Below are 23,728 nucleotides of genomic sequence, written 5' to 3' on the forward strand. Positions count from 1 at the left end.
TTCTAATCTGTATAGCATTTACAAAATATGAGTTTCCTTGTCCTTGTCTGTGAATATAACTTGCCTTGCAACTTGCCTATCTTTGTTTGGGAGCAAATGATGGGTATTGACAAGGCAGTGGAAGCCATTGACCATATATTGAAAACGGTATGAAAATACAGTTTCGTGTGCCTGAGAGCACAGCAACTTGCATTCCTGTATGAACCCCATAAAACAGGGATTTTCAAACTTGGGTCTGGGGATCCCAAGGGGGGCGCAAAGGAGTGCTGGGGGTCTGTGGAATAGTTTAATCTTTTTTTATTTTTTAAACCAAATATATAAATTGATTTAAATAAATAATACCTCTACAATAATGCAACATAATAGAAACCCTTTTCGATTTTAATTCTAGGATGGAAGCAGACCTTTGCACTAGGATGATCATATCTGGGGTGCAAGTTAAGTTAGGTATAATAATTATATAAATGTTTGAAAATAGTTTTAGATCAGGTATAGTCCATACTATGGCAAGCCGTTTTAACTTTTATTCATTTCCAGGATATGAATCCTTGATATCAACAATTCAATTTCCACTAGTAAAAATGTTAATTCTTGATATCAACAATTGAATTTCAACTAGTAAAAACTATAATTCTTGATATTAACAATTTATATCCTGGGAATAGCAATAGGCATTTGACAAGCTGTTTTAACTTTTATTTATTTCCAGGATATGAATTCTTGATATCAACAATTCAATTTTCACTAGTTAAAATAATAGTTATTCATATCAGGAATTAGATTTCTACTAGTAAAAATGTTAATTTTTGATATCTGAAAATGTATTTCTGATATCAATATAATTTTAGATATCTAAAATGGCTTTCTTACTAGTAACAATCACATTTATGATATCAGAAATTAACATTGTCACTGGTGAAAATGGAATTATTATTATCAAAAATTAACATTGTTACTAGTAGCAATTCAATTGTTGATATCAAGAATAGACATTTCAACTAGTGACAACTGAATTCTTGATATCAGAAATAAAGCTTTATTTCTAGTTCTAGTAAGAATTGTATTTCTGATACGTGAAATTGTAATTTCAACTAGTAAGAAATCAATTCTTGATATCAACAATTGATTTTGAATCGAATGGCAGCCTATGGTGACATTTCACTAGAGAAATACAATTACAGATATCAAGAATTATAGTTTTTACTAGTTGAAATTCAATTGTTGATATCAAGAATTAGCATTTTTACTAGTGAAAATTTAATTGTGGATATCAAATTAGCATTGTAGCTAGTGGAAATGTAGGCTAATTTCTGATATCAAAAATTGCCATTGTTAGGCTACTAGTAGAAATCTAATTCCTAAAAATCAACAACTATTATTTTAACTAGTGAAAATTTAATTGTTGATGTCAAGAATTCATATCCTGAAAATGAATAAAAGTTAAAACGGCTTGCCATAGTCCATCACGCTACTCTCACTGCAAGTCAACTACCCACATACAGTACTTACTGTACAATCAGACTTCACTCTAAATCCGACTCCTCCCACTTCTAAATGTTTTCTATTGGGTGCTTGAAGGCTCCATATACGGCCAGGTTGTGGATCGAAATCAATCCGGAACTGTATAAATTAGTAAAAAGTTATAAAAATGGAAACTCGGCTCGTATGAAACTTAAGGATATGGGCAAGTCTACATAGGTCATCTTTACTACGAGCTGAAAAAGTCAATAGTGTTACAAAATTTTATAATTTAATTAATAGTTGCTGGCCCAAATGCAGTTGAATATACACTAATACGGCGAATTTGCTCAAACCGGCCCACCTAGGTCACAATACATTAGCAAACGTGTAGCTAGCACTGATCTATATAGAATGACATTATAAATGTCATTCTATATAGATCAGTGGTAGCTAGTTAGCGTTGCATAGATGATTGACGTCTCACGCAGCCTATGGGGACGCAATTACGAAAGTGTCACTAGCCAATAAACAGGCGGGATTTAAGCCCGCCCACCTCCTTCTCCATTTGACATAGGGGTGTGTCTCAAAGCCAGGGAACAGTGCGTGTAAAGTCCTTCTGCACCGCACCAACTTGTGCACAAGTTAAGGGTCCAAATTTTCATTCTTTGCTTTTTAAACGCATTGGCAACATGTCCAAACCTCTAACCGATCAGGAAAAGCGCAAGCAGATCAGTGTTCGTGGTATAGCTGGACTGGGGGATGTTGTCGAAATCAAAAAGAGCTTCAACAGGCATCTTCACTTCACTCTAGTGAAGGACCGCAATGTGGCCACCCCGCGGGATTATTACTTCGCCCTGGCTCACACGGTGCGGGATCACCTGGTGGGCCGCTGGATCCGCACTCAGCAGTATTACTATGAGAAAGACCCGAAGGTACGGATCTCTTCCTCTTGCAGCGAGGAAGTGGCATCATGTTTGTGCAGTAGTCGAGAAGTGGGATAAGTTACATGAAATGCATTTAACGTGGAATTAATGTTTACGAATTTAAACATTTTGTTTATGCATTTGGCAACTTCGGGCCTCCATCATATAATTGCATTACTGCAGAATTGCATACTGCTGTATGACACAAGTGTCTTCTGTAGTTAAAATTAAGTGCACAAACCTTAATCATATTCATATTGCATTGTAAATGTCAGTGAATATGACCTGGACAGTCATTTATTGTGAGTCAGTCATTCATTTCACTGCTTGCCTGTATTTGTTTCCTAAGCTTGGTGTTCTTTGCATTGGCCATCCATTGACATGGGGTCAGCTGTTAAAAAAGTGTGATCTGTTCCTTGTCATTTTAGAGCATCATTAGTATTAGTGTCATATTTTGCAACCACTTATTCTCCGTGCTCACTAGGGCAAGTACAGATTCCACTATACTGTAAAACCCAGTTGAAGATAATAGGTTTTATCTAATGCATTGACATGATCCATGTGAAGCATCACTTGTGGCTATTAATAGAGCACTATTACCTGGGTGCTTAATGAGTTGGGAGATCATGATAGTTTTTTGGAGAGTAACTAGGCTTTTTTTTCTAAGTCTTTTGTGGTTTTGATGCTTAATGAGACTTGTTTGTTGATGAACATGGAATCTAACCATGTATTTTGAATTAAAGTAGCATTACATGGGAATTTTCTGTACTTTAGGTCTTTTGGAAATTATTTCTTTATTGATTGTTCCTGTTCTGGGCTTGATTGCTTTCCAGGGATGTGTGTGCTTAATTTCAGCAGTCCTTTGAGCCAGTAATGAAAGCCTGTGTTTTCCCTCCTGGCTAGATATCTCTTAATGGAAGCAGATAGCTTTATATGGTTGAGCACACTAATATGTGAAGCATTTCCAGGAACTTCACTCTTGTCAAGCATTACGCTTGTTGAAGTTCAGACCCATGGAAAAACAGTAAAACACTGTCACTTTATTTAAACCCACAGTATGCACGATGAAGTGATTAAGCCCTGGTAAACTGAAGCATGCATTTATTTATTACTGTGGTATTCAGATGTTGTTCAATGTGGATTTGAGGCCTTCAGCAGTCTGTAAACTTCTCCCAGTGCAGACATCTGATGAATGAACTCTTATGAAAAGTTGATACCAAGCCAACATGATCAAATTAGGCATGTTGTACTTCAGTAACATACCAGAGAGTATAAGTAGGCAGTAAACCATATAAAAAGTGTGAAAATACTACTTGTCTGATAAAATTGCTCCTCTAACATTACAATTAATTAATATTTGAACTGGAAAAGAAACTGTTTGATCAATGTTTTTTTTTTTCTAGAGAGCAAAATTGTATATTATATTATAGTATATTATAATCATCTACTCCAATATTATAATTTTTATTGAAATATTTAATTTCTTAAAAAAATTAATAACAGAACAAAGCAATTGACAGTTAATTGCATATTAATGTTGACACATTAACATATCACATTAACAACATAATAAATAGGGAAATTATATTAATGCGTCATTAGTAATTTGTGATTGCATTACAAATTCTTTGATCATTTTAAAATTATTTATTTATTCTAAGAGTTGATTTAATTCAAACTATTTTAACATCTTTGTGCCCAATGCACATTTCCTGTTTTCAAATATTTTTTATAAAATATTTAAATAAATGTTATAATATTGGAGTAAATGTATATAATATAAACAGCCAAAAACAACGTATTGGTTGTCCTTTTGTTTCAGTTCATATCGTGATTAATTGTAATTTTATAAGAGAGTATAATGTTATAATGTTATCAGACAGTAAAATGTTGCATCTTCTAATCACTGTAAGCTTGTATTGTCTCATCTTATCTATGGTCTCCTGCCTACATGATCTGCTAGTTCAGATATCTCTGTGCACATGCAGTGAGGTTTTATTTGTGTGTTTTTTGTTGCAGCGCATCCACTATCTGTCTCTGGAGTTCTACATGGGCAGAACTCTACAGAACACCATGATAAATCTTGGGCTGCAGAATACCTGTGATGAGGCCATCTACCAGGTAAAATGCATCACTGACATAGCAAACTTAATGTAAAGCATTTGTTACAAAGCAATTGCAGTACTGGCCCAGAGCTCTGTTACTTAAACATCCTGAAACTTTAGAAACAGCTGTTGTTTTCCCCCTGCTCACCCACAGAGCGCTCATGGGGGATGTTGACCAGTTGCCACAGGCTTGCAGAACTCTTAGTCTAAACCCTTCCTTGTTTGAATGAGAGAACACGGAGAATGCAGAAACATTAAACTGCACGAAATTTGCATAATCGGTTGAAATTTTGTTGCCCAATGTGGACATTTGTGCTGTATATATGTTTTTATAATGTGTGTGTGTGTTGTTTTTTTAACATGATCTGTTCTGAAATGTATTGATCTTCAGCTTGGACTGGATTTGGAAGAATTAGAGGAGATTGAGGAGGATGCAGGGCTGGGAAACGGAGGGCTCGGGCGTCTTGCAGGTACCTACATTTAAAACTCCCTACATCCTAGTGCATGTCCCCGTCATATTGCGCGTTTGATGTCTGCTTTCTCTCTCAGCTTGTTTCCTGGACTCAATGGCATCTCTGGGTTTGGCGGCATATGGTTATGGCATTCGTTATGAGTTTGGGATCTTCAACCAGAAGATCACCAGTGGCTGGCAGGTAAACCAAATCTGAAAAATAGTATTTATAATGGTTATTTTCAGTATATGTTTACCATTGCATTTTATTTGATTTAGTTAGATCAAATATTGAAAATATAAATAATTTTTTAGGTTGAGGAAGCTGACGATTGGCTTCGTTATGGTAACCCTTGGGAGAAGGCCCGTCCCGAGTACATGCTTCCTGTGCATTTCTATGGCCGAGTGGAGCAAACTCATGAGGGACCGAAGTGGGTTGACACTCAGGTCAGTCAGTGATGATCTAGTGCTGTGGGATATCAGGTGGGAAACATAGCTATAGAAAAAAAAAAACTTCAACCACATTCACTATCATTCAAAAGATTGTTGTAATATATCTTAAAGAATTTCTCTCATGTTATGCTCATGGCTGAATTGATTTGAACAAAAATACAGTTAAACAATAATATTATTTCTCATTATTATTAAAATATTTTCATAAATAAAATGATTACAATAAAAAATAACTTTATTATGGCAAAGCTGAATTTTCAGCATCATTACTCCAGTCTTCGGTGTCACATCCTTCAGAAATCAGTCTAATATGATGATTTGGACCTCAAGAATATATATATTTTTTATTAATATCAATGTTGAAAACAGTTGTGCTGCCTAGTACGTATAACACAATTTCCAAACTTATATGTTTTTTTCAATAGAAAGGTAAAAAGAACATAATAATTAAAATATATTTTTTTGTAACTCTTGATTTAATGAATCCGTCCATTATTTCTTTTAACAAAAAAAACCTTACTGAGCTTTTGAATGTTACTGTAATTGTGGATAAATAGGATGGCAAAATTATATAAAATAATTGTAGCACTCTGTCTTTTCTTTGGCAGGTGGTGCTTGCAATGCCTTATGACACTCCTGTGCCTGGTTATAAAAACAACACTGTGAATACTATGAGACTGTGGTCTGCCAAAGCTCCTAATGATTTCAACCTGCAAGAATGTGAGTCAACACAATGATCAGCTCACACGATCAGCAGTCTGACCTCCAGTATAACGCATTTCTGGTTTGGTTGTACTTTTGGCTGACTCGCTGAAATTAAGTGCGCTTCTCTGTCCTGGCTTGTTTGGAGGATTCCAGGTGAGCTTTGTGTGAGCTTAGATTATTACATGCTTGAAATTTCCAGTTGCTTGCAGTATTATTGAAATAGTCTTTTATATTACTGTTAGTTTGAGTCTACACTTACCTTCTCAGTTGAGTTTATATAAAAGTGAACTTGTTTCCTGGGAGAATGGTTTCTGTGTAGAATACTAAATATAGGCCTCTTCACCAGAGCAATGCATCAGCAGCACAGAAACAGGAGAGCGGCTGGCAACAGGCCAGCGTTACCCATAGAAACGCCTGCTTTTGAGAGGTCCTTCATGATTGTTGGGCCTCTGAGCACTACACTCAATATCTCATTCTATATCACACACACACTCACACACAATTACACACTCACACACTGTCAATCGATCAATTTTTTTTTTAACTAATTCACATCTTAACTTTAAAATCTATGTATTTATTACATATATATTATATATTTATTTCAAATTAATGTAGAAACAACATAAAGACCGTAGCCTGAGTTTTAAATATTTATTTAAGGCCAGCATCACTGATACCAATACTGCTACTGATGTCTCTATGAAATAGATTTTTTCCCCCCTCAATTCGAACCATTAATTATAGCCATTCAGAATTACAGTATAATTAAAACTTATACATTTGAACATTTATTAGGCTTTAAAAAATATAACAACTTTTAATTTGAGGGGAACTTAAAACAATCTTCACATAAACCCATTATAATAAATGTCACATTTACTTGCCCTATATATATATATATTAGGGCTGAGTTTTTTCTATTGGCCCAGTCAGATCAGTTTAGATTTCTACTTGCCCTGCTGTTGTTTTTGACCCATGTGTAACATTGTTAAACAGTGCTTTAATGTTTTCGAGTAGGTCTAACAGGGGATACAAATTTAATGAAGTTATCAAATACTTCACAACCTTCACTGCGTAAATTATAAATTAAATATCGATTAAACCTTATTAAAGCTACAAAAGTTATTCAGCCAAGAGTAGTGAGTGATTCTTTGATTATCCTTAATGACAGACAGCAGTTGGTTTATTAGGCTGCTGTCACTTTTAAGACATACCATACAGTATATGACGTGCATGTACGTTAATTTAAGACTTAAAGGTGCCTTGTGTAATATCCGCAAAAAAAATCAATTCATACTCCACATTCCATACCAGATGGGGGCAGTCTACCTCCAGAAAGTGAATTGATCTACTCTAAAGTAACAAACGAGAAACGGCATAGTCTCTATGCTCCGCCCCTACCTTCACAACCACCCTAGAGCCATAGCCGAAGCCGAGCCAACTCCTAATAGAGGACGTTTTGACTCCAGAGGAACATTGGTTGATCTCAAGTGATTTTTAATTGACATCTTCAAGCTACTCCCCTTCACCAGTGAATGTTCATATTCGTTTTGTTCATATTACATTTTTATTGTTAGTTTGAATTACATTAATTTGACAGACAGCATTCGCTGCTGTTGACCAAGCTAGCGGCATTCAGAGCTGCAAACTCTCACGAATTCACCGTCACCGATTCTGTCAATGTTATAACGCAATTCAAACAAAAAATACCGTTTTGCCGCTTGTAAATGTTAACGTTACACGACAGATCCCTAGCGCACGTGAACCGATCATCTCTACTAGCTAATAGTAAAAACACACGAACACTGTTGAAAGATACAGTATGCTACAACTTACCAAAATGTATTCTTCATACATCATACGACCAATAATTTTTTTTAATCAGCGTGCAGAGGTCAATAACATAGCTGGAGAACAATATATGTCAGATTTACCTCAGGAAAGCAATTTAGTAAATATAATATAGCTCACGTAGTTCTCATTACACCTTTCAATGTAGCCATCGCTAACTTTAGAACTTATATCGAACAGCCTTCGATACATTTCTATGTTATAACTTCCCGAAAAAACTAAACAAACATATAAAACGAACTTCTAGCGAAATACTGACAGCATCTTACTTACCAATCCAAAAGAAATGTTGCAAGTTCGGAGTCAAACCTCATTTCTTTCATTTCCATTAGTTGTCTCCAAAGATGGAAAGCAGTGCCAATGTTAACTCTGGTTCTGCTCCTTTTTTTATCCGATTTTATTTGTGATTCCGAGCACGTTTTTTTCCCCTGCAGCGGATGGTTGTGGTAAGGGTCTCTTGCCAAGGGCTTCAGCTATTCTTCCGCTCTCTTCCCTGAACTGAACTGTAGTAGTGGGTTGTACTTTCCACACGATTGACATCAGGTTCAAATACGCCCACAAGCCATGCAACTTATTCGTGTATTGCAGTTTGGCTGGTGTTGCCCTCATACCGCCTCCCATGGCCGAAACTGGTATTATGACATCTGTCAGGCCGGGGCTAGTAATTTAGCATGCTAATTCAGGTTGATATCTCTGCTACACTATAACTTTTCATTTTTTTAATGACATCATCGCCCTTATTTCTTATTCTTTTGATCTAATTCTGAGACATGGCACCTTTAATGGAACTCATTTAAGGCTTTGCTTGCGAGGAATACTCAACAAAACAGGCATTTTTGCATGTAATTTTGAAATTGTCTCTTTTAATTGTAGTCAATGTGGGAGATTACATCCAGGCTGTATTGGACCGAAACCTGGCAGAGAACATCTCCCGGGTGCTCTACCCCAATGACAATGTACGTACACTCACTTTTCAAAGCTAAAAAAAACTCTTGCTGAGGATGCTTGATGGACAGAATGTACACAGAGAGAGAGAACAGAGAGCAGGAATTTGAACGTGATATGCGTTAAGTTACTATAATAACAAACATTGACAATCATATGTGCGTAAATTTAGACTGAGTCGATGCTGGTATGCAAAATAAGCTTCAGCTGACTGGCATGAGCAGATTTCAGCAGCGAAAACTCTTATCTTATGCAACAGTGCCATTGACATGTGAAATACATTGAGGAAGTATGAAAATGGAAGACTAATATGTTCTGAGCAACAGTGGGTCTATGTGTCTTTGATACAGTAGTGTATATTGTTTCTGTTCACACAACTACTAAACTAAGAAAAAACAATGCTCGGTTATTCTGTCCGAAAAACTGACAGTAAATTGAATGTTTTGCTTTTTGTAAAGCTTTCAGTGAGTCTGTATTTAATATGAATGGATTTCTTTGTATGTGCATGTGTTAGTTTTTCGAAGGGAAGGAGCTCCGTTTAAAGCAGGAGTACTTTGTGGTGGCTGCTACTCTGCAGGACATCATCAGACGCTTTAAATCTTCAAAGTTTGGCTGCAGGGATCCCGTGCGCACCTCTTTTGAGGCTTTCCCTGAAAAGGTCATATGACACGAAATGCATTAATTGACTGAATTTTCAGTCACAAATGTAAAAACGGCAAAGGTTTTTGCTCTCACAAAGAATAACGGTTTCAAAACCACTCTCTCAGGTGGCGATTCAACTGAATGATACTCATCCAGCTCTGGCGATTCCTGAACTCATGAGAATCCTGGTGGATATAGAGCAGCTGGACTGGGAAAAGGTGGGATGTCCAGGCTAATTCCTTCACAGCTGTTTTGTTGTTCTGCATTTGTCTATTACTCATGTCAACATGACTAGGCAGAAAAATACAAAGTATTGCTAATATAATGAAAAGTATTGTTCATTCAGCCAGACAATTTTCTTGTAAGTTATTTTCTTCATTTTGTTATTTTATTTATAATAGAACTTTCCAAAATCCGCATTAAAGTGTGCATGCGTGTATGTAGGCATGGGAGGTTACCACAAAGACGTGTGCGTACACAAACCACACGGTGTTACCCGAGGCTCTGGAGCGCTGGCCTGTCTACATGTTTGAGAAGCTTCTGCCACGACACCTGCAGATTGTCTATGAGATCAACCGGCGGCATCTGGATGTGAGGATCAAACATACACTAACTCAAGATCATCATAGTTATTTGTGGTTGGTCTGATGGACTCTCTGTTGTAGAGAATTGCTGCGCTGTATCCAGGCGACCATGATCGTTTGCGCAGGATGTCTCTTATCGAGGAGGGTGATCCAAAGAGGATCAACATGGCTCACCTTTGTGTGGTCGGGTCACACGCCGTCAACGGAGTTGCACGGATTCACTCAGACATTGTCAAAACCACTGTGTGAGTAGAGTGCATAAGTCCATGTACAGAAATATTTGACCGCGAATGAATTATTTCCAGAAAGCCATGGGAGCATTTTTTTAATGCTATTTAGGTCAATTGTATATTGAAATTAAGTTCTTTTGATAGTTACATTTGGAATTTTCAGAAATTAAATTTTTTTTTTTAACTGGTTAAGATTTAAGGACTTTTGTGATGTTGAGCCGGAGAAGTTTCAGAACAAGACAAACGGCATCACTCCTCGTCGCTGGCTGCTGCTCTGCAACCCTGGCCTGGCTGACATCATCGCTGAGGTGCCCTTCTTAACTTCTTATTCATGCAGTTGGTGTAAAGTAGTATTTTATTTAAAAAGTTATACTCTTGCTCGCTCTACCCACACAGTTTTTTTTTTCTGTCCCTCACTATCTTTCCCTTTCAGAAAGTTGGTGAGGACTTCCTGACGGATCTGTTCCAACTAAGAAAACTTTTGGACTTCATCAATGATGAAATGTTCATTCGGGATGTGGCTAAAGTGAAGCAGGTCTACATTTAAAATAGTTTTTTTTTTTTTATAAATAAGGACATACCTTCTTTGATTTTGATATTTATAATGTGATTATATGTTTATATGTAAAAATTGAATGTTTAAAGGTTTATTTGTTGTAATTTTTAGGAGAATAAGCAGAAGTTTGCAGCTTATCTGGAGAATGAGTACAAAGTAAAGATTAACCCTGAGTCCATCTTTGACATCCATGTTAAAAGAATCCATGAGTACAAGAGACAACTGCTCAACTGCCTTCATGTCATCACTTTATACAACAGTACGCAAATGCACTAAGAAAAACACAGCAATGTATTCAAGATAGAAGATCAGTACTTGAACACTGCCACCTATCTGAGCACTGACGAACTGACCAAAGAGAACATTGCACTTTTTTTTGTTTTATCATAATTTCGTAGATTTTTTTTTAAATGGCTGTAAATGTAAAAATTATTTTATTCTGCACTTTTCTAGGGATCAAGAAAGAACCAAACAAGAAGTTTGTTCCCAGGACCGTAATGATTGGAGGAAAGGTATGTGAATAAATAAAAAAATATATATAAATAGAACCACTGTTCTATTATAAAGAGTCCAGTGCTAAAAGGCTTTTTTTCTCTGATCCTGCACTGCCTCCTGCAGGCGGCACCAGGCTATCACATGGCAAAGATTATCATTAAACTGATCACCTCAGTGGGGGATGTGGTCAACCATGATCCTGTGGTGGGAGACAGACTGAAAGTCATTTTCCTGGAGAACTATAGAGTCTCATTAGCTGAGAAGGGTGAGTAAATGCATTAACATGCATTAAAAGTCACATAGCCATAAAAATATCAGATCAGATTTATTAGATATTTGTCAAGATAATCTAATAATTGTTTTTGCTAAAGCTGCATCAAAGTTATTTTATTTGTTGGATGTCATAGATTATAATGGAATTTGAATTTGTCATGTGCTTTGCTCTTCAGTGATCCCTGCTGCCGACCTGTCCGAGCAGATCTCCACTGCAGGCACTGAAGCCTCCGGGACGGGAAACATGAAGTTCATGCTTAACGGCGCTCTGACCATCGGCACCATGGACGGCGCCAACGTGGAGATGGCAGAAGAAGCTGGAGAGGAAAACCTGTTCATCTTTGGCATGCGGGTCGAGGATGTGGAGGCCATGGACAAAAAGGGGTGAGAAAGAGTGCATAGATATAAACCGAATAAGACAGAGAACATGGGTCTAGATGGGAGGAATGATTAAGTCAAACATGGAAACACTTTACAATAAGGTTCTATTAGGTAATGCATTTGCTAAAATTACCTAACAATAAGCACTTCATTTGTTACAGCATTTATTAATCTTTTCTAACATTAGTTATTAAAAGTATAACTGTTCATTGATAGTTCGTTACAGCTCTGGAGATTAATAAATGCATTAGAATTATTGTTCATTGTTTGGTCATGGTAACTAATGTAGTTAACAAATGAAACCTTGTAGTAAAGCGTTACCAAAGTTAAATGTACCTTCCTGATTGTGACAGTTGTGGAATTATTTCCTTTTGACTGGATTTGTTTTGTGATCACTATAAATAACACTAAAATAACAAAGGAGTGAATTAAGGGTGATTGGGACATAAGGTCAAATGGGATAGTATAACTATACAGTTTCTATCCTAATGAGTAAAAATAAAACCTTTTTTTGACCACATAGTCAAAATTGGATGCCCTCATTGGTCTGAAACTACTATTTTACACAAACCTTCGATGGAAACATGAATATGATGCTCAAAATAAAAAAAATAAAAATGTATATGTTTCTATTTTCAGAAGTGGGTTGTTTTTATTTTGTCACAATTTAGGTGGATGGGACCGCATGATTCTGGGTGATTGGGACAGTGCTTAAAGGCTTTGCTAATTAAGAAAATGACCAAACTTGCAATAGAGAACCATTGTTTGTGTTCAAAATTGGGTTTTCCCAACCTCTTCATTTGTGCATCCCCTAATCAACCACAAAACATGTTCAAGAGCTAGCTGGATTATGCTAAAGTTAAAAAAAAACGAATTCTGAAAAGAAGGGTTTTGACTCATTACATAAGAGTATGTCACGCATCCTTTCATTATAATATAAACTTGTTGTTACACAAGGCGGAAATTCAAAAACTGTCCCAATAGTATCATAGTTTTTATGTTCCGTTTTTTTCTTTAAAATTTTGGTTATTTTAGTTATGTGATTTGCCATTTTTAGTTTTTTTTTTAATGCTTTTTGTTTTTACATATTTACGTTTTTGATTTCAGCTTTATTTCGGTGACTGAAAAACAACTTTTAATAGTTTAAGTTTGAGTCTACAATAACATCACTGTTTGTTATCTAGATACAATGCCAGGGAATACTACGAGAGTCTGCCTGAACTCAAACAGGTGATGGATCAAATCAGCACTGGATTCTTCAGCCCCAAAGAGCCTGAACTCTTCAAAGACATTGTCAACATGCTCATGAATCATGACAGGTGGGCGGCAAAGAGTGCACTTGTCTGAATATCTTTGAAATGGTTCACATTTATTTTTACATTTGTAGGAGGTGTCTTAGTGACTTCTGTTGTTTTTCTCTCTCAGGTTCAAGGTGTTTGCAGACTATGAATCATATATCAGCAGTCAAGAAAAAGTTAATGAACTCTACAGGGTGAGTTCAGATGGTTTGGATATTCATAAGTGGTCTACCAATATGGGTTTTTCAATGGCTATTTCGTAATTTGAACATTTAAATATTTTTTTCTTTATGATCTATATTAAACCTATAATTTTGAACTGCATTTTTAATGAAATGTTATAAAATATCTGAGAACTGAAAATGTTTTTGTAAGTGACACAAGTGGGCGCCCTGACACTCCTGTTAATAATAATCTGAAAATGACCATTTATTGGCTGATTGATGTACTTCGAGTTTGAATGTGTCTTTCACTGCTCAAAATGTAAAACTGATTTTTGAGCAATAATGAATGAAGAGAGCTTAAAAAAGTTGCTATTGGGAAACAAGCAGTTTTGCCTATACATCTTTAACGTAAGTAAAATTCCCCCACTCTTTTTTATTTCTATATACAGAATCCAAAAGAATGGACCAGAACAGTGATCAGGAACATTGCTGCTTCTGGAAAGTTCTCCAGTGACCGCACCATCACGGAGTACGCCCGTGAGATCTGGGGAGTGGAGCCGTCAGACGTCAAGATCCCGCCACCTAATGAACCACGGGAATGAGGGAGCAGGGAACACCGGGTCTGCTTGCCTGTTTCGCAACCATTCCCAGTGTGTTGGTGTGCCTTCAGGTTTCTCTCACTATGCATTACACCACATGGAACCTTTTTGAATGTAACGACTGTATTGTACCCTTAATATACACACAAACTAACCCCTCCATGTGCACTGTGGTACATTTAAAATCACTGTTACTTTCACTTGCCCATACTCCGTTTTCATGGATTCGGTTTTGCCAATTCAATTTGTTTGCTCATCTGAGACTAATTTATTGAAGCTTCATTTAGTTAGAGCTTTGTCTAGCCTAAATTTACAGCTGTGTTAATGCATGTGTAAATTCTCAATTTTGTTGCATTTCTTGTATCACTTTTAAGAGTGGGCATTCTGACTGATTATAACTGAGATGAAACTAATTTCAATAGCCATGACTATAGTTCTATCCCTGTTTTATGTATTTTAGGAAGTGAAATCAACAACTGGAAAACATTGGAGACCTAACTATCATTTGCATCCTGGAATAGGTCTTAGTAGCTTCAGGAAATATTTGATCATCAGCCACCTTTGGTTTGTTTAAATTTCGTATAATTAGTCTCCCTGCCCTAAAATACAGTATATAACCAGTCAGAAACAACCGTCTCAAAAGTGGCAAACAGCATTAATGTAATGACTCCAGAAAGCATGTGGTTCTGTGTCCAAATTATCTTTTTATTCAAGCTTTCTGACGCAGGTTAAAGGGTGCCTTGTTTGCATACTGTGCAATATTAACAACAGTAATGTAAATACTTCATCCAGCTGCCATATATCCTCTATTCTCGTTTTATGATGTAAACTCACAGGAATCCATCAAATAGTACATTATATTTTCTATTTTGTCAGGGTGAGCTGATGTCAATTTGTGCTCCATTTTGCATAGCATTTCAGATACATTAGCACAAACATATCATCACTTGGTAATACTGTTTAGAATTGAAAAAAGTCAGTTTATGAAAAGGGTCAGTTCAAGCTACAGATTCCAGGCTGTCATTTGAATGTATGCTTATGGATGTCATCTTTCAACATTCACACTTGTACTGAGGCCTGGTTTTCTTGCTATTTTTTTTACACAAGGACTGTAAGGATATTACCATGTTAACGAATAATAAAATAAATAAAAACAGTATGCTGTTGACTTAAATGACTAAACAAGGCAATTCCAATTGCAAGTTGGAGAATCTGTTCATTGTTGTAAAGACTGAAGGCTGTTGTCTTATGTTACGCCATGTTCATATAACTCCGTATAGAAATGAATGGCTTGAACAGGTGTCAGGAAAGATGAAAGTGAACGCAAGCTTCCATGTAGTGTAACTAGTTCAACTGGATTTGAGTTTGTCCCGGTCTATTCATTTTTCACATTATGGTTTATTTGTATATGCGTGTGTATTTTGCTACATGGGGAAGGGGGGAAAGTCAGTCAGTGAGGTACTTAAAAAAAAAATTCTGCCGTCCTGGGATTCAGTATAAAGGTTTTAAAAATAGTGGATCTCAGAAAGCGATACATATTTCTTTTATTGTAGACAAACAAACATACTGTACTTACATCTGTGCATGTGTCCAGTAAGGTTTAGCAGCTTAGAAGAAAACAAACATTGTAAACCACTCATGATATAGTCTGCAAAAAGTAACAGAGTTGCTGTTAAAATAACTGGGCAGTATTTCATTTCATTACAAAAAATAATTTTAAAATATAATTCAAATATGCAAAGTTTGGTCAACATCAACAAAGACGACAGAATAAAATCTGTGTTCAGAGCAGTGACATCCAAATAAACTGTGGTCCATTTTTACATTCTAACACAACAGGATACATAATTGAGTGGCTTCATTCATACCTCCATATATAGTTTGTTTTTGGTCTGTCTTACAGTATGGTTGTCCTTCGGCTTTAGATAAGATTATTGCACTTCTCTAGGACCTGGTGGTCTCACTAAAACTTGATCATTTCTACATAATCCTTTGCAAATTAAGATATTTTGGTTGTTTTGCTTTCAGTGTATCAGTCCATCATGAGCCCACACTGGCAGAAGAAAACAAAAAATATTGGGATGCAATTTCTTTCTGAGAGTAACATTGAGAGTGTACAAACAGAGCCTTGAGATGATCCAAGCTTGCATGCTCACATGACCTTCCTATCATTACCAGCCCAAAAAAAAAAAAGTCTGACAAATATAACCTGACACACAGAGCAACAATACAGCAGATCTCGATTTTCAAAAGGCCTGTATTACAGTAAGATTAACTTGTGTTCGCAGATAAGAATTATCAGATGGTCAGTGCACACTGGGAAGAAAATATGTTCATCAAATATACATGACAAGATGTCAGCAAATCAAAGGTATGTCGTTATTGCACATTGTCGTTATTTGTAGAGTCATTATTCAGCCAAATTAGAGAACACAACTATACAACATTGGAAGATACACTAAAAGTGAAGTTTAGGTCAGAATGAACTTTGAACAAATGAACAAAGTATACTACTGTTCAAAAGTTTTGGTTCAGTATGATCTTTTTTCTTTTGAAAGAACACAAATCAGTAAGGATGCATTAAATTGATCAAAAGTGACAAATGTTACAAAAGATTTCAAATAAAGTTTTCTTTGTATTGCTATTCATAAATAATAAAATATCATGGTTTACACAATATTAAGCAGCACAACTGTTTTCAACAGAATAAAAACTGCAGCAAATCACCATATTAGAATGATTTCTGAAAGATCATGTGACACTGAAGACTGCAGTAATGATGCTGAAAATTCAGGTTTGCATCACAGGAATAAAATATGTTGTAATATTATGCAATATAATATATTGTAATACAGGGTTCCTACACATTTCCCATTTAAAAAAAAGTTCAAACCATATTTAACATAAATGGTGCATACAACACTATTTTCAGTACTATATTTGTAATTGTAATACAGTACATTCATCTATACGTTTAATTTTTGATCGTTTTCTAGAAGTGATAACATGCACAGGTATGATAAGAAGAAACCGAAAGTGCTTTATAACCTTCACGTATTCACCTCTGACACAGTTTGATACTGTAAATGTGATTTGATGTGGCACGGCCACCCAACAGCAAAGTACAGTCTGATTTAAATGATCGTTTGATCCTTTATCTGTTGCTGGTTTGAGTGGCACACACATTCTTTTAATGAGATTAAGGTAAAGACAAACAGTTTTGTGTAATGAAAATGTGCGCCTTAAATTCATTCAGTCGTGTTAGACCATCACTAAATGATCACTTTGTCATGAAACCGCTCCTCTTGTATAAGTTTAGAAATTCTTAATTTTATATTTTTCCATACTTTTTTCCATACTTTTCCAGACTTTCCAGGAAAATACTCAAATCAGACCCCATACTTCTCCAAACTGCATAAGTACCCTTTCACAATTTGACTGTTTTTCCTGTATTTTTGGTCAAATAAATATAGCCTTGGTGAACATAAGAGAAAAACTTACTGACCCCAAACTTTTGAACAGTAGTGTACATCAGTGAGTTGCTGATTTATATAAAGTTTTTTTTTGGTTCTATATTAAAGGGGAGGGGACAAATTTAATGTAATATTAATAAAAAATAAGTTTTCAAAAATCACATTCAAAAATCAAGATTTGTCACTAGGGTTTTTGATGTGGGTATCCAACATATAATGGTAACAAGGAATTATTGTTTTTAATATATAATTTTTTGGAATGTGCAAAGTGAGTATACACACCAAAGAAAATATATAAACGACATAACGAAGAAAAGAAAGTGATTTTGCATACAGTTTTTTCTTTTGACAGAGCAACAATCTTTTTTTCCAGTAAAAGGCATGCAAACTAGCATAGATCAACCAAATGCATTAAAATAATGAAACAATGGGAATTTGGGGAGGGAAAAGTCATGTCAAAAGCTCATCCAGTTCTGATTGCAGTTGGGTTGCATATGTACCAAGCAAACATTACAGCATAAACACAATAAACCCCATAAAAAAGTCACAGAGTTTTAATGCAAAGGCAGCACAAAAATCTGCACTTTAAAATCATTCAGGAGACACATCATTTAAAAGGGAAGAAACAAAAAGAAAGACAACATTTTATTGTACATAAAATTCAAGTTCAACCTAAAACAACTCGCTGTTCACATTGAGTGTAATTCAGGTCCACGATATTGTTAATAAGTCGGTTATTGTACGCTCGTAAAAACAAAACAGTGAATCGCAGTCAGCAAGCACTGACGGTGACATCATTATAGCATGTTGTCCTGATTTGTCCCTTTGACCGTGTGGTCTTCTCAGTGCCATTGTTAAAACTTCATCTGTACTTCTTTCCTTGAAGAGGTTCGTTGCGCATTAATTTCAGTGCATATTTGCATATTATTTTGCATACTTTGTGATCCAGCTGCCCCTTCAGATCTGTTACTATGACAACAGGAGGCGGTGAAACAAATCACCCAGTCCTGTCACTCTCTCAAAGATGATAACTTTCTCCCTCCGTAGGTTGTGTTAACAAAGGAATGCAAAAGGAACCGGTGCATCTTCAGTCCATGCTTGTGTGTGTGTGCACATGTACACGTGATGTACACGGTGCGGATAATGTACATTGTGTGTGTTTAACTGACAGTGTGTGAGAGAGGGCAGTCAGGTAAAATGATCTTGATTACATGTGAGGAAGCGTTGCACTGAGAAAGTCACTGAGACAGAGAGACAAAGAGAACAAAAACACATTAGATTTCTCAAAATCTAATAGAAATAAAACTGGGTTTCATGGGCGGGATTTGCTACAGTAGAAATGCTATTGTTGAATTAATCTAGACAAAAATTTACATTTAAATCAATATAAATTACATTAAATATATCTATAAAAAACATATGTACAAAAATATGTATAATAGTATATACAAATATCTATAAAAGTATAGAAGGATTCTGATGCTTTAGCCACACTTCAGTGTCATGTATAAAGATAGATAGCAAAACCATAGATATACAGTTACAAATTTTGACAAATTTATCTATTTTGTCCAAAAAACATAACCTTCAAAGTCGGACTAGTTGTTCAACAGTAATTGAAAAAGAAAACATGTCCATGAAAGGTAGTAAGTTCTTGGAAAAAGTCTTGCAGACTTTAACTAATACATAAAGTTTAACCTGAGTTGTCTCAGTGTCCAAATACAGTGTATATTCAGGTGTATTTAATTAATACATTTAAAAAGTGAACAAATTAAAATAAAAAATCTCAACTTAAAAAAGAATCAGTCATTCAATTATTAACTCAATTTAATGTATTTAGAAAACAAAAGGTTATTACTTCAAATCTCAGGCTTTTACAAATAAATAATTTTGATCACTGCGGTTCAGTTGACAAAATGTTTGAGAACACCACCTTTAGTGTTACACTAAAGAAATGTAAAGGTCTGTCTCCCTTGTTGTACCAACAACCCCATCTCAAATAAAACCAGATCTGTTTGTTGGTTCAGTACCAGCACAAACTGGAACAGAATGACAGTGATTTATGTGTGTCTGAATTACTATTGGCTCGGCTGTTGGTCGGGGACCTGGAGCAGAATGTCAAAATTACACCACCTGGCACAATCCTAAAAATAGCTTGTATTCACACCCAAAAAATAAGATTAATGTTGCTTTACTGTTTTGTCAGCACTGAGCACTGGGAAAAAGTACAGATGGCTGCAGTTTGTAATGTGTATAGTACATACCTGAGTATATTTGGTAGCTGTGGGCTCTTGTAGATGAACTTGTGTCTGTAGCCCAGAGAGCTGGAGAACGGGATGAACTGAACCTTATGTCCATTCAGACTCTTACTCTGAGCCGCCAAATCATACAGCTGTGGATAGACAGAGAGAACAGCATCTTTCAAACAAATGTATTAGGATGACTATATGACTATTATCTATTATCAAGATACAAAAACAAATTATGAAAACAAAAAAACAAAATAAAATACATTTACAGTTTTGATATTTTATTTATTTCAGTTAATGTTTACTTTATTTCAAGTAACAGATTATTTTTTATGGTTTTAGTAAACTATAATAACCCTAAATCAAACAGCTATATTTAACACCGTGGTTGTGTGGTTGTGTTCTATATAGTATAATAATTTTAGTTAATATACAAAATATAAAAAAAAGTGATACCAATGGTTTGTAATGAAGATATATTTAGGTTTAGGTTATTTCTTAACCACACAAAAACTATTTTTACTGCAACTTTATTTGGTATATGATTTTTTTTGACATGTAACATGTTGTTTAATGCACATCCTCATATGTATATAGCAAAACTTGAGCCTGAGAAACATTGCAGATAAAAGTTTTAAAAAAATACCATCAGACATGCTATATGTGCTTTAAAAAGCAGAAATTAGGTTTAATCATAACAAGAGATCAAAATGATTTTAATCCAAATATAACGAGCATATCTCATCCAATCAGAATTTAGAGTCTGAACTATCCATTCTACAGTTTTAAATGAACCCTGTCATTGTTTGACATTGACTACGTTTACAGGCAGCCAATAACCCGTTCAAAACCGGAATTTTTGGTCATGTAAACGCGTATCGGCATATCCCCATAGTGATTTGTGTTCTGCGCATGTTCTATTCGCAAGGAATCTTGGTCTTTTGAGTAGAGGAACTTCTCGACGCATACAAAACCTGCGTGCAGTATACCGGAAGTAAACATGTCGAGACGCAGCACAGCGTACTTTTGGAGCGAGGAGGAGACCAATTTCTTTATTAGTGTGGTGAAAACCATGAATGTAATGTCTTTTGTTGATGGCAGAAAGTACCGAAATAGTGAGATATACAAGAAGGTGACCGAAAAGTTACACTGCTGGTGGGTCAGTACCAGCACCAAAGCGCAAAAAAAGGCGATCGCTATCTGCCCCGAACTATTCATTATCCGCGTGCTGCTGCTGTTGTGTTTGTCTTTGGATACAGGAAGAAGAATCGGAAATGACCGTATTGTCTCTTAAGGTTGTCCGTACGTCCAGACGCTAACCGTGCGTCGCCGTTTACATCGGCATATTGCGATTCCATGTATACAGGAGAAACTCTCTCTGCTCACGCATGTAAACAGGTTATCCCTAATGCTTCAGAAACCCGAATAGTGACCTTAACCCGACCATAACCCGAATATTGGCTACATGTAAACGTAGTCAGTGATGCTTTACCTTCTTTCCCAGCTGGAAGGGTACGACTGTGTCATCTTCTGCATGCAGGATCAGAACCGGACAGGATATGTGCTTGACACTAAGAGACAGACAGAAACAGTTTCTTCAGGTGTTTGAAATACTCCAAAGTACTCAAAAGAGGTACAACCTTATAGGGTTTTCATAGAGCTTGTCTTATTACAGCCTGGAAACTTGCACTGGAGGTCTGTGTAATGAATTGCATCTATGTCTGAAGAATCAATGTTCACATGGGGCTGAATACTAAAGTGCTCTCTTTACAGTACACAAGCATTCACATTAAGTCTGTTTCTAAAACAAATCAAAAGATGAAGCCTCCAGTATGTAAAATGCTACAGAACAGAGAGCCGAGATTGTGTAAACACTCAACAGTTTCCCTAGGTGGACACAAGGTAAACAAACAATCACACTTAAACTTACAGGAAAACAAACAAAATAGAAGAGAAGAGAAGAAGAACTTACTTCTCATCACTGGCAAATCGGATGTCATTTGCAGTAATTGAATCCAGGAAGAACCAATCAAAGCCTGGTAGATATCTGTAAACCTGTTACACATATATAAGAAATTAACATATATCAGTCTTGCTTTTATTCGTGGCACAAAGGCCACGAATGAATACTTTGAGAGTGAATACTTTGATACTTTGAGAGTGAACAAGTATCACATGATACTTTGAGAGTGAACAGGAACTTGATTTCTCACCATAGAGAAGGGATGGCTCTTGGCTTCCTCTCTGATATTGGTGAAGGGCGACTCTAAAATCAGCGAGTCAGGGGGCGTTCCTATAAACACAGAGGTAGGAAGTCTGCATCACTCCAAGTTTTGTAACAGCGGCTCAAATACACGCTAATGTAACTTAAAGACTTGAAGTGTTTGCCGATTACATAAGTCCACTCTTAATCTAGTCAGTGCCTATTAAAGCTCGTCTATTTCTGAAACGTCAAATCAGAGTCGCAGCTTCCTTACTGACAAGAAATAAAGAAATAATATTCCTAAATCAGGGCACTTCAATTTACATTCATCGTTCTTTATGTGAGCCAATTATAATTATTATTAAATAATATTAATAAATGGTTTAGACTCAAATTTGACATTTAGGGTTTCCACACTTTCTGACCAATGCTTTTCCAGAATTAGTCATGACTTTTCCAGTCATTTGTGTGGATAAGAAGGATTTTGAAAAAAGGCTTGATATAGATCACACTCACAAACATTAAACTCTAGCCAAATAAATACTTTAGAAGCATATCGAGAACATTTACACTTTAGTTCAAAATGTTTTTGAAATGGGTCTCTTTTGCTCACCAAAGATGAATTTATTTAATCAGAAATAGAGTAAAACCCTAATATTTTTCCAATTTAAAATAACTGTTTTCTATTTTAATATATTTTTTAAAAATGTAATTTATTCCTGTGATTCAAAGCTGAATTTTTAGGATTACTCCTGTCTTCAGTGTCACATGACCCTTCAGAAACCGGTCTAATATGCTGATTTGCCTATTCAAGAAACATTTCGTGTTATTGTCAATGTTGAAAACAGTTGTACCGCTTAATTTGTTTGTGGAAACTGATAATTTTTCTCAGGATTCTTCGATGAACAGGAAGTATAAAAGAAGAGTAATTTACTGAAATAGATTTTTTTTTTCTCCGTATCATCATAAATGTCTTTACTGTCACTTTTGAATTGCCTTGTATATTGACTATAGAAATGCCCATGACCTTTTAAGATAGTATTTCAACAACTTTTACAGACCTGGAAATCTTTTGGATTTCATTTTAGAACAAGTCTACAAGAATGTGCTCATGAATAATAATGAGGTGACATAGAATTCATCCCTTTACTCAATGTGATTTCTTTGAAGGTAGGTAAATGGGTAAGGATAAAGGTTCAACCGGCTGCAACCCGCTGTCGGAAGTTTCTACTTGGTCTACAAAAATTTTAGTTTTACACTGCTGGCTAGGGTTTGTTCTCGGTTTCAACATCCCAGCCCATAAGTACACACAAACTAATGATCACATACCCCTGTCACACAGCCGTCTCACTAGGTTAGTGGCCACTCTGGAAAAACAGGAATGTACAGCATCAGCAGCAGTTCAAATATGCCACAGGGTGTTACACAATCAATTCCTTTATGTCAAATGAATGCCAAAATATTATTCCAAGAACAAGAAGTTCCTCTTCTAGAGAAAGGAACAGTATCCTCAGATCTCTCTGAGATGGCTCTGGCGAGTTCATCTCACCCTGTGCCGAGTGAATGACCCCAGATGTGCAGGGGCTTCTGGCCAATCCGCTGCTTTATCCACTGGTAGAGGAAGAGGGCGTCTGACGTCATCCCTTTCTCTGAAGGGCTGCCCTCAGAGTCACCCCAACCTGCA

General features: G+C 36.0%; 2 protein-coding genes across 2 annotated transcripts in view; one reads left to right on the forward strand and one right to left on the reverse strand.

The window, feature by feature from the left end:
- The first annotated feature begins 2,012 nt into the window (after positions 1–2,012).
- pygb (phosphorylase, glycogen; brain) lies at positions 2,013–15,275 on the forward strand. Its single transcript, XM_077239375.1, has 20 exons — positions 2,013–2,393; positions 4,404–4,505; positions 4,881–4,959; positions 5,039–5,142; positions 5,256–5,387; positions 6,002–6,113; positions 8,826–8,908; positions 9,412–9,555; positions 9,665–9,757; positions 9,984–10,130; positions 10,205–10,368; positions 10,547–10,661; positions 10,787–10,888; positions 11,021–11,168; positions 11,363–11,421; positions 11,528–11,669; positions 11,854–12,061; positions 13,243–13,377; positions 13,484–13,550; positions 13,970–15,275. The coding sequence occupies exons 1-20, from the start codon at positions 2,151–2,153 to the stop codon at positions 14,120–14,122; spliced, it is 2,532 nt and encodes an 843-aa protein (XP_077095490.1). The 5' UTR covers positions 2,013–2,150; the 3' UTR covers positions 14,123–15,275.
- A 370-nt stretch (positions 15,276–15,645) lies between these two features.
- abhd12 (abhydrolase domain containing 12, lysophospholipase) overlaps positions 15,646–23,728 on the reverse strand; it is a 33,213-nt gene continuing 25,130 nt past the window's right edge. The window contains exons 8-14 of the mRNA XM_077239376.1: positions 23,594–23,723; positions 23,374–23,411; positions 22,055–22,134; positions 21,814–21,896; positions 21,334–21,412; positions 19,857–19,984; positions 15,646–18,833 (exon numbers count right to left, since the gene is read on the reverse strand). Coding sequence (XP_077095491.1) covers positions 18,800–18,833; positions 19,857–19,984; positions 21,334–21,412; positions 21,814–21,896; positions 22,055–22,134; positions 23,374–23,411; positions 23,594–23,723 — 572 coding nt within the window. The 3' untranslated portion in view covers positions 15,646–18,799. The remainder of the gene's footprint in view (positions 18,834–19,856; positions 19,985–21,333; positions 21,413–21,813; positions 21,897–22,054; positions 22,135–23,373; positions 23,412–23,593; positions 23,724–23,728) is intronic.

The sequence above is a fragment of the Siphateles boraxobius genome, unplaced genomic scaffold, assembly GCF_051911475.1.
Source record: "Siphateles boraxobius isolate OS27281-9 unplaced genomic scaffold, OSU_SipBor_1 22, whole genome shotgun sequence".
In the NCBI taxonomy this organism is placed as follows: domain Eukaryota; kingdom Metazoa; phylum Chordata; class Actinopteri; order Cypriniformes; family Leuciscidae; genus Siphateles; species Siphateles boraxobius.

Bases quoted from the DNA above. Each gene is read 5' to 3' on its own strand.
- pygb (XM_077239375.1), top strand. From the start codon at position 2,151: ATGTCCAAACCTCTAACCGATCAGGAAAAGCGCAAGCAGATCAGTGTT. The intron at 4,960-5,038 runs GTACCTACATTT...TTTCTCTCTCAG, and splicing joins AGGGCTCGGGCGTCTTGCAG to CTTGTTTCCTGGACTCAATG. The intron at 6,114-8,825 runs GTGAGTCAACAC...TTTTAATTGTAG, and splicing joins TGATTTCAACCTGCAAGAAT to TCAATGTGGGAGATTACATC.